General features: G+C 35.7%; 1 protein-coding gene across 1 annotated transcript in view; it reads left to right on the top strand.

Annotated features, from left to right (window-relative positions):
• Positions 1-9,501, top strand: part of LOC106001804 (vomeronasal type-2 receptor 116-like) — a 46,759-nt gene extending 37,258 nt beyond the window's left edge. Inside the window, 5 exon segments of the mRNA XM_013036780.1 lie at positions 1,654-1,942; positions 3,430-4,236; positions 4,923-5,150; positions 7,004-7,127; positions 8,576-9,501. Coding sequence (XP_012892234.1) covers positions 1,654-1,942; positions 3,430-4,236; positions 4,923-5,150; positions 7,004-7,127; positions 8,576-9,501 — 2,374 coding nt within the window.
• The last annotated feature ends 1,723 nt before the right edge of the window (positions 9,502-11,224 follow it).

The following is an 11,224-nucleotide window of genomic DNA, read 5'->3' as shown; positions in this document are numbered from 1 at the left end:
CATGAAAGGATAAAACATTTAAAATACATATCTTAGGGTTCATTTTCTTAACATCACCTTATCTGACCTGTTCTGCTTGACTCTTACATATACTAGATATTGCAAATAAGGGAAATCATGGGATGGTATATATACACAATGGAATTCTATGCCTTCATCAGAAAGAATGACATTGCCCCATTTGTTAGGAAATGGAAAGACTTGGAAAAATTTATATTAAGTGAATGCGCTTCTTATCAAGCATTGTTGCCTCCTCCTTTGTTTTCCCTTACCATTCCTTCCCATCTCCCCCCAATCTAGCCCGGCCCCTCCCACCACGCCCCCACGCCAAAGTTGTAAGGTTCATTTTTCCCTAAATTTCTTGCACGCTCCTTTACTTTTTTACTCCCCAGGAATGATCATTGTCTTATATTCTTTTGCCAGGAGAAGACACTTTCATTTATCTGTACTATTAGTTTCCTTTTCATCTAGGATATAGATTTACCTTTATCTTTGTAGATGCCATGACTTCGTCTAATAAGCTTTACCTAGTCTCATCATGCTCAGGAATTGTCCTGTGTACATTTTCTTTCTTTTCATATTTTCATCAACCTGTTCTTAAAGCATTTTAGAACTATATTCTAGGTCCTTCATTGTCTGACCCATAGCCTGGACATTTTCTCTAAGAATTAATTTTGTTTTATTTGCCATTTTCTTGTATTTTCATGGATTATTTCTCTCCATTTTGAATCATTTGTATTTTCATGTTGTCTCCATTGTGTTCTTCTTTGAACAATGTAAATTGATTTCATTACATTAATTTTTAATGTTCTCACACGCAGATTTAACATTGCACATACATATCACAAAAGAGAAAGGAAAGCATTTTTATCCTCTTTACAATTTTGTGTTTTTTCCTTTTCTATATCTCAAGATTAATACACTAGCAAATATATTAAATATTAGTGTAATTCCTCATGGTGGATTTGGATGGTGGATTTCAATGTAAAGATTTCTCACAATTCTTTCCTGATTACCTACATTGGAGGCTCCTTTCCCCATATTCAGTACCTTGGAGTTGGTTGTCTACGTATGTTCTCATTACATAAATAACAGTTAAATTATCTCACCTGTTATTAAGCTTTTGTTGTGGTTGATATTGCAGGAAGAGCTGTTGATTTTGTTGGGTATGTGAGCAAATCTTGCTATAGAATCTTCATTAAATAATGCTTTCATTCTGAAAGATGCTATTAAATTGAAGAATTGTTAGTTAGCTCAACCTGCAATATAACCACTTAACAGCAACTGGGCGACTGAACCAGAAGGCTTTTCACACAGGTCTCCACCTGTTTTACCATACTTACCCAAGGTGAAGGCAATAGAATATTTTGTGTCTCATCACAACTTACTCCATGCCTAATGGAAAATGTTGCATGTATATGGTAGAGGAGATAAAGCAAGCGCTTGGCTGAACTAAGTTTCTGAATGTAATTCATGACAAATTCCTTTCATATCATTACATAACCCTATATTCAAGCACAAGACATTGTATTCATATTCCATCCTAATTGGGCAGAATGTTTTACGATACTTATTAGCAGAAACGCAAGCATTCCTTCCATAAAAACCATAATTTTGAAATACTCCTGCTGAATTTCTATGCTCATTATGCAGGTTTACCTTCAAGAACTACCAGTGTGTTTTGGCCTTGGCTTTTGCTATAGAAGAGATCAACAAAAACCCTGATCTTTTACATAGCTTAACTCTGGGATTTAGTATCTATGATGTTCAATATGGATCAAGGACATCATTTAAAAATCCTTTTGTTTGCCTTTTTGGGAAATATGACTTCCCAAACTATAATTGTATGAGAGACAACCCGTCTATAGCAGTACTTACAGGACCTTCAGGAGCATTATCTTCACAGATTGGGACACTGCTGGACCTCTATAATTTTCCACAGGTGAGAGTGTGAGGGGTGGGAGATCTTAAGAATGCCTAATTTAGTGCCATCTCAGGTGTTAGAAGAGGACAAAAGGAAGAGACTTCATTTATGGAGGGTAAGGGAAATAACAGAATGCTTAAATAAGGATACAAGTTGACCCATTGTAACAATGAGATGTATAAGACACTTTGGTGAAAATAAAGTTTACAACTTTGGCAGAGAGGAAGGGGGACAGGAGGAGTGTGGGAGGTGGGGAGGGAAAGGATGGTAGGGGAAAACAAAGGACGAGGTAACAATGCTCAATTGGAAATGTACTCATTACCTTACTCATGTAACTGTACCCCCTATGTACAGTATTTTTTACAATAAAAACATATTTCAAAATGTAGCATAAAAAAGAGTATGTATTCAAAGATAATGTGATATTTATAGTCCTGTTGGTTTTAAAAAGGGGATGAAAACATTATAGCCAAAAGGTATTATTTTAGAATTTTAAGCCTTATAATTGATGTAGATTCTTTAAAAAAATCAGGAAATGGAAAAAGACTATAAAATGTCCAGATATGTTGAGCATGATGCTGATGGACCACATCTCTAATCCTAATGACTCCGAAATCATTTCTAATTAATTAGAAAAAATCATGTGGTAATGTGTGGTTCAAGTGGTACAGTCCTACATTTGGGGGAAAAAGCCAAGAACTACTACAGAGTCCCTGGTCCTTTACTAACACACACACACACACACACACACACACACACACACACACACACTCATTCACACATATATGCAGGCTCATATGTAAGATATATTGAATGCAATATGTCAGACTTAGAAAGAGAAAGGAGGTATATGATCTCTGATATGTAATGTTTTGTTTAAAATAGGAAAATGAAATGTTTAAAATAACACACTCAGATATTTATATATAGGTATATATATATACATATATATAGGTATATATATATACCTATATATATATAGGTATATATAGGTATATATATACCTATATATATGTATATATATACATATATGATCAGTCTCACTGAAATATGGTACATATCAGGGTAGAATTGAGTGATATAACCGCTCAGAGAAAGAGACTGTACATAAAAACACCAGGCAACTGAGCATATCATCAATGAGGGTGGCTTTCTAGGTGTTCAGGGAATATGGAAGAGGAGAAAGGAGCAGAAGGGTATAGAAAATAATATAATATTCAATGTACATATATGTGAAAATGGAACTAGGAAAGTCAGTGAATATGTGGGGTGGATATCGATTACAGGAGTTGATGGAAACAGTGACAATGATTAAGAGATTTTGTAAAAACCATTAAATACATTGTCAAATAATTTAAATTTTTAAAATTTATTTCTTCCAAAATTAAACAAAAAACCTACCTTCCAACTATTGCACATAGTTATATGATATACACATCATGACTGGAATTAGGATGGATGGAAATCTTCTCATTTTTGCAGCCTCCTGTTCTCATTCCCTTTAGCTTACTTCTGGGCCTTTCGATCATGCTCTGAGTGACAATAAGATGTTTCCTGGTCTCTATCAAATTGCTCCAAAGGACACTTCAATAGCCAATGCCATGGTTTTATTACTACTTCACTTCAGCTGGAATTGGGTGGGACTGATAACCATACAAGATGAGAATGGTTTGTGGATTCTTCCTGCATTGAAAGAAGAGATGGGCAAGAACAGAGTTTGTGTAGCCTTTGAGCTATCATTACCAAATAATTCCATGTCGCATATTTTCAAAATTATGGTACATTATAACCAGATAAATAAATCTTCAGCAAATATCTTCATTGTGTATGCTGATAATGAGTTCCTACGACATTTATTTATATGTGTTGAACAATTTTTAATACAAGGCAAAGTTTTTATTATGAACTCAGAGTGGGATGTAACCATGAGAAAGAGATATTTCATTCTAGGTTCATTCCTTGTACCTCTCGTTTTCTCACACCATCACCCAGATGTTTCTGGATTTACAGATTTTCTCAAATCAGTTAACCCGTGCAAATACCCAGAAGACTTTTTTCTTGCTAGGTTATGGTTTCTCTCTTTTAATTGCTCAGATTCTGTGTCTGACTGTGTACAGTGGGAGAACTGTCCTCATGATGCCTCCTTGGATTGGTTGCCTAGGCATATATTTGACATGAGTCTGTCTGGAGACAGTTACAATATATACAATGCTGTGTATGCTGTGGCCCAGGCTCTCCATGATATGCTGCTTTATCAAACAGAAACACAAACAATGGGAAATAGAAATGGGATAATGTCTTCCCCTGCACAGGTAAGGCCTTCTGTGTTGTACATCACACATTAGGAAGAAAGTTACTTTGTAGAGAGGTTCTTACTCTATGAAATTCAATAATTTTGGTATTGTCTGAAACCCCAAGATACTATACTTCTTCAATTGTGTGTGAGATTCTCTAGGAATGTTTTTATGTACTCTTCAAGAAAAGCAGCCATAAAAAGGACAATTCTAAAAATTCTTTTAGTTACAAATAAACGAACATGTTTATAGCCAATATTTTGAAGACTTCAAAATCACCATTGAAATCTGCATTTCTTAAGTAAGTGTAAATGATGCCTCCTGCAAATAATTATGTATATTTTTCATAAGCGATCAAGTTTTATTCTATTTTATCTATTAAAATTTTACCAAGCTCATACTACAGATGATGACAAAACTAGTGGATGTAGAAAGCTATAGTAAGCAAATGAAAACTTTCTCACTAATGACTATTTACATGAAATTGGTTTGTCTTGAAGAGAGGCCTTCTATTTCCTTGCTGAGTGACCAGGACTCCGAAAGAATATTTTTATTCTCTGATAGGTTTTCTTCTAGGCAACTCACTAGGTGCCTCTACTATTCTTAAATTCTGAATCAAAAATTTAAGGCAATCAAGAGCCTTTCTTGGTTCAGGTTTTCCTTCTTAACTCTGGGATATATTTCACCATATATTTACCTTTTAGCTGCATCGTTTTCTGAAGAACATCCAGTTTCACAATCCTGCTGGAGAGCAAGTGATTTTAGATGAGAAAAAGAAATTGGGGGCAGAGTATGATATTGTGAACTTTTGGAATTTTCCCGAAGGTCTTCAACTTGAAATGAAAGTAGGAAAATTTTCTCCATATACTCTTAATGGTCATCAACTGACTTTATCTGAAGATCTAGTAGACTGGACCATAGGAACTACAGAGGTTGGTTGGATTCAACAGTAATGATTTTAAGGATATATAAGTAAAAATTTTTCACCCTTAAAATTTATATGTGGTTGTGTGCCAGTAACTTACTCCTATAATACTAGGTATTTTGCTGGCTGAGATATGAATATCATTGTTAAAAAACAGTGCTAAAAGGAAATGCTTTGAGACTAGTCTCGAATTAACCATCAATAAATCTGAAGTGGTGCTGTGGATTCGGCACTAAAGTGTTAACATTAAGCAACAAAGGTCAGATACCCAACCCAGATTCACATTGTAAGATTTAGTTCTGGCAGACACACACACACACACACACACACACACACAAACAGACAGACACATGCATGCCCGCACACACAAATGTATACCCTATGTGCTTACTAAAAACCAAGTGGTGGACATTTAAAATATTTCCCATTTAAGAAATTGGATTGACTGATTGTTGGCTATAAAAGGAATAGAATACATTAACAGTACTTGGGAGAGGGTACTCTTGCTTCTAATTATATCTACCCAGGAAGATGACTACCTCAGATCTAAGATTATAGTTTTGTTTAAAGCTCAACTGGGTAGAATATTCTATGAGACTTTTTATGCTTTTTATTTTAAAAATAGTATACAGAGGGGTTACAGTTACATGAGTAAGGTAAAGAATACATTTCCAATCGAGCATTGTTACATTCTACGTTGTTTTTCCCCTACTATTCATTCCTTCTCCACCTTCCCAACTCCCCCTTCACTCACCAAGTTGTAAAGTTCATATTCAACATAGTGTCTTGTACATCACATTGTTACAATGGGTCAAATTGTATCCCTATTTGAACACTTTGTTTTTTCCCTTCCTGTCCCCAAATTAGAAAAAAATGTAAATACAAGATGCAGGGTACCCAAATTATATACAGTGAAAACAGGGGGAGGGACATATCAAAGAAACGAAAAAAACACATAGCACATTATAAATACATTAAAAACAATAGCAAGAAAGGAAAAATCACTGTGTCACCATCTTTGTGTTCATTTCGCTTAACATCATCGTGTATGGTCATATTTCAATTAACAATAAAAAAACTCTCAACTGAAGATTTGGCTCAAATAATAAAATGCTAATCTTCAGCACAAAAATCTCAAGGTCAGTGCCCAGACTACGAGTTCAAGTCCCAGGATCATCTCCAAAGAAAGTTAACAGAGTGTTTCTAAAAGTTTATTAGGAATGTTAAGTTGCATTTTTCTTAGAAAGTTTCTACATTGTGACAAAGTATCAGAGCAATCACTTTATATGTTTTAAGGGTTTATTTTGCTCCCACTTGTGGAAGTTCCATTCAATGATTACTTGCCTACTGCTTAGGTATCTTTGGTGAGATGAATCAGTGAAAGAGCCTGAGCAAAAGAGATTCTCACCTCATGGCCACTGTATAAATGTGACAGTCTTTGTATTCAAATAACCCTAAAACAGAAGGCCTATGCAATATCTTACAGCACACTTTTCAAGCTTCAAAGAAAATTGTTTCTCTTTAATCCTCATCATTCACAAATAGCAGGAAATAACAAATAATGACATGAATTCAAGGAAATTCCATAGCACTGGCCAATAGGACTCACTTTCTCACCATTAATCAACTTTTAAAGGTCTCACACTTCTCAAGAGTTCAATAGGCTAAATAGAGATCAAGGTGATAGAACATAAGTTGTTTGTGGTATGATGTGGAATCTATACAAATGTTGAATTAACTGACCAGATTTATGTGCATAAAATGCTACATTTAATAATCCTATTCTTTAAATAAAATGGAATTTTTGGAATGTCAGGTAAAAGTCTGAGCAGTTACTGACACAGATCTGATTTTCTTCAGCCTCCTCACTCTGTCTGCAGTGAAAGTTGTGTTCCAGGATTCCGGAAAACCCCTCAGGAGGAAAAGGCTGCTTGTTGCTATGATTGTACCCCTTGCTCAGAGAATGAGATAGCTAATGGGACAGGTAAGTTCATGACTTGGGGAGAAATTTATATTCTCTAGTAGTGTCCCCAAAACCATGCAATGCAAAAGTTGTGTATTAGGATTGCAGCACCAATGTCTTCCTTTTTTTACTCATAAATTAATTGTGACTATAGAGGTTCTTGCTTCTTGACAAAGATCACAGGCTTTGAATTATGTGTAGAATTATTTTTTTACTCTGGCGTATGAATATTTGTTCAAGTAATCACTAATGTAAGTTTAATGCCCATTATATTAAGTGCAAAGCTACTTAAAGGATAAGCTCTCCGTTTTTTTTTTCAAAACTGACTTCAGAAAATAAAGAAAAAAGAGATCTTGCACATCTTTATTTCCTAGTGCCCAGAAATATTGTTGCTACACAGCAAGTGATGTGATTGTTTTCTGTATAAGAAGCAATCAAAAGGGTTGTGCACAGCATGACTTTAGAGCTTGAAAGTGTGATTTGATTTTATGGTGCCCAATGCATTACAAGCAAGTGGGACAGACAATATGACATCTTTAAGGAAGGGATATAGGGCTTTTATTTATATTGTCCAGAGACATGGAGGGAAGTACACACCCTGTGATGCACACTTTTCGATGAAGTGTTTGAGTGGTGAACACAGGCTTAGAAGAGCTATGGCAACATGAAGAGGTCTGGAAAAAACTTTGTATGTCCCTCCCCCACAGTATAACCCCTGCTTTCACTATATTTGATGTCAGTATAACTTGTGGCGGAGATGGGGAAAAAACAGTTGTTTAAGGATACGGGTGGACCTGTTGCAACAATGAGAAGTACAAGTTGTCATGTCCAAAATGAGCTTTACAATGTTGGTGCAGGGTGGGGGAGGAGAAGGATTGGGATTGTGGGGGAGGGGGGAGGCTGGGAAGTGATGTGAAGGGTAAACAAAGGAGGAGGCTGCAATGCTTGGTAAGAAATATACGCATTATCCTGCCCATGCAATTGTAACCCCTCTGTACAGTATGTTGACAAATAAAATTAAATTAAAATTAAAAAAAGAAAAAAAAGAAATGGATAGGAATAATATGTGTTATAGACATGTAAAAATAAAGTTGTTGTGAATGTATATTAGGAGTAGAGAGTTTGTCTAGCATGCATGAAACCCTGGGTTCAATTCCTTAGCATCACATAAATAGAAAGAGCCAGAAGGGGCACTGTGGCTCAAGTGACAGAGTGCTAGCCTTGAGCAAAGAAAGCTCAGGGACAGTGCCCAGGCAATAAAAGCAAGTCCCAGGACTGGATAAAAGAAGAGAATGTGGGAAAGTGTGTGGGAATATGATGAAGATATAATATGATACTGAACATACATGGTAATACTTGGGAATTTTTGTTCTTATGCTAATAAGTATTGACATGTTATAATTTTCTCTATATAAGGATTTTCTAATTTGATTTTAAGTACTGAAAAGATTATTTGAATTCCTCACCAGATGTGGAGCATTGTATGAAGTGCCCAGATCATCAGTATGCCAACACAGAGAGAAACCAGTGCCTCCAAAGAGCTGTAAGTTTCCTGGCTTATGAAGAGCCCTTGGGGATTGCCTTGGCCTGCATGGCTCTATGTTTATGTACACTCACAGCAATTGTTCTTGGAGTCTTTGTGAAACATCAGAACACTCCCGTTGTTAAAGCTAATAACCAAGTTCTCAGCTATATCTTGCTCATCTCCCTCTTCTTCTGTTTTCTCTGTTCCTTGCTCTTTATTGGCCGTCCAAACACAGCCACCTGCATTCTACAGCAAACCACATTTGGAGTTGTCTTCACAGTAGCTGTTTCTGCTGTCTTAGCCAAAACTGCAACTGTGGTTCTGGCCTTCAAGGTCACTTATCCAGGGAGAAGAATGAGGTGGTTACTGCTCTCAGGGGTTCCTAACTTCATCATTCCCATCTGTACTCTGATTCAGGTGACCTTCTGTGTACTTTGACTGGGGACTTCACCTCCCTTCATTGACACAGATGTACACTCTGAACACGGCCACATTATCATCCTGTGTAACAAGGGCTCCCTCACTGCTTTCTACTGTGTCTTAGGATACCTGTTTTTTCTGGCCTTGGCCAGCTTCATTGGGGCTTTCCTGGCCAGGAACCTTCCTGACACATTCAATGAAGCCAAGTTCCTGACCTTCAGCATGCTGGTGTTCTGTAGTATCTGGTTCACTTTCCTGCCTGTCTACCACAGTGCCAAAGGAAAAGTCATGGTGGCTACGGAGGTTTTCTCCATCTTGGCTTCCAGTGCAGGGCTGCTGGGCTGCATTTTTGCTCCCAAGTGCTACATCATATTGTTAAGGCCAGATAGAAATTGTCTGCATGGTTTTCGGGACAAAACATGTGCCAGTGGAAATAAACCCTCAAGATGAAACTTACATGTATGATTAAATACATAGGAGGTCAAGTAAATTCTAGACTTCTTTTTCCATCAGATATTCGTTTATATTGTTAAAATCAATTTGATGAATAAGTGAATCTCACTCATTTTTCGTGTGATAGTACAGTCACAAATTTTAGCCACCTACATTTTAATTTTGTTCCAATATCTTTGGATTTTCATGCTTACACTGCACTTATCCAATCATCTCCACTAATATATTTTAACTGCTACTAGTTTTTGAATTGTGCTTTCTTAATCTTTTGCCTAAAAATTTATTTTATGTTGCTAGTCCTGAGTCTTGATCTTAAAGCCTGGTTACTCTCAGTTAGTTAGTTAGTTTATTTATTCATTCATTCATTCATTTGGTCAAGGCTAGTGCTTTACACTTGAGCCACAGCTCCTCTTTTGGCACTGTAATGGTTAACTGGAAATGTTATTCTCTTAATGTTCCTTCCCACCTTACTTTTAAGCCATGATCACTAGATGTTATCCTGTGCAGCTGAGTTAATGGACTTTTTTTACTTTTAAAGTACATTATCTTCCTACCTGTAACTATTCTTCTTAATCATGACTCATTAATATTTTCCTCTTCCAAAAGTTCCATGTTTTATATACTCAATAGTGTTTAATTTGCTTCATACTTGTATATTACCATTCACACATCTTTCTTTTTCCTTATTCCTCAATTGATTTTGTTGAAATAATCTCCCCCATTCTCTATGATTTCATTCCCTCTCTCCTCCCTTTCCTTCCTCTCTTCTTTCTCCCCCCTCTCTGCTTTCTCTATATTGTTTTATAATTTTAAGAATTGGTTTAATAAGCTACAAAATACAATTCAGTTGTATTGTCTTTATGAAGTAACAGCTAAGGAATGTAGAGAATCATAATAGGTTGCTTATCCATGGCTGAATATAATTTTCAAGTTATTTTTGTGTAATTCCTTTACAAATATTGTGAAGGCTATCTGAGTTGGCCAAGTTGTGGAAAACAGAAGCTGCTAAGAACAATGAATCACAGAATTCTAAATTCGAAGTTTGTTCCTTGATGATTTCAGTTATAATTATGCAATGATAATTTGATGGCAACCTGTTAATCAACAGAAAGCAATAAATGGGGACCAATAATATATGATATATATCATATAATATATATTATACATATAACATATATATAGCACATTATATATATAATATATAACATATAATATATATGAGTATGTAACACCTTTTTTCTCACCTAATATTTGAGCGTCAAATCTTTGATTCCTCGTCCACCTTAAATAGTACTTAAATTACTGAGTATCTGTGTATCAGTTTGTACTTGTGAGACAGTGAATGGTGACAAAGGGAAATGTTGGTCACATTGGCTTGCTGGACATTAATGAAATTTATCTCTGGAACTAGATGGGAGAGAATGAGGGAAGAGATGACTCTATGTGAAAGGAATTGCACTCATTTCTGGATATATGTAAAGGTAAACCACACCTCTAACATAACAATAATGTAAATTGTGTGTTGGGGAAGAATTAAAGAAAACAGTGATTGTATGTCCAAAAAGTTTCCACATCAATAGTAAACCTATACCAAATCATGTGTTAGACAAAAAGTTATCTCTGAGTTTTTGCTAGAGTAAGAAACCTTATACAGTCGTGATTTTCTGGGTTTTCATTCCTTTATTTTTATTGTAATTTTGTGGTTTGGGTTTGGTTTATT

This window comes from Dipodomys ordii, unplaced genomic scaffold (assembly GCF_000151885.1).
Source record: "Dipodomys ordii isolate 6190 unplaced genomic scaffold, Dord_2.0 Scaffold437, whole genome shotgun sequence".
NCBI classification, from domain to species: Eukaryota; Metazoa; Chordata; class Mammalia; order Rodentia; family Heteromyidae; genus Dipodomys; species Dipodomys ordii.
The sequence above is the reverse complement of the archived record's forward strand: the minus strand, read 5'-3'. Positions and strand labels throughout refer to the sequence as shown.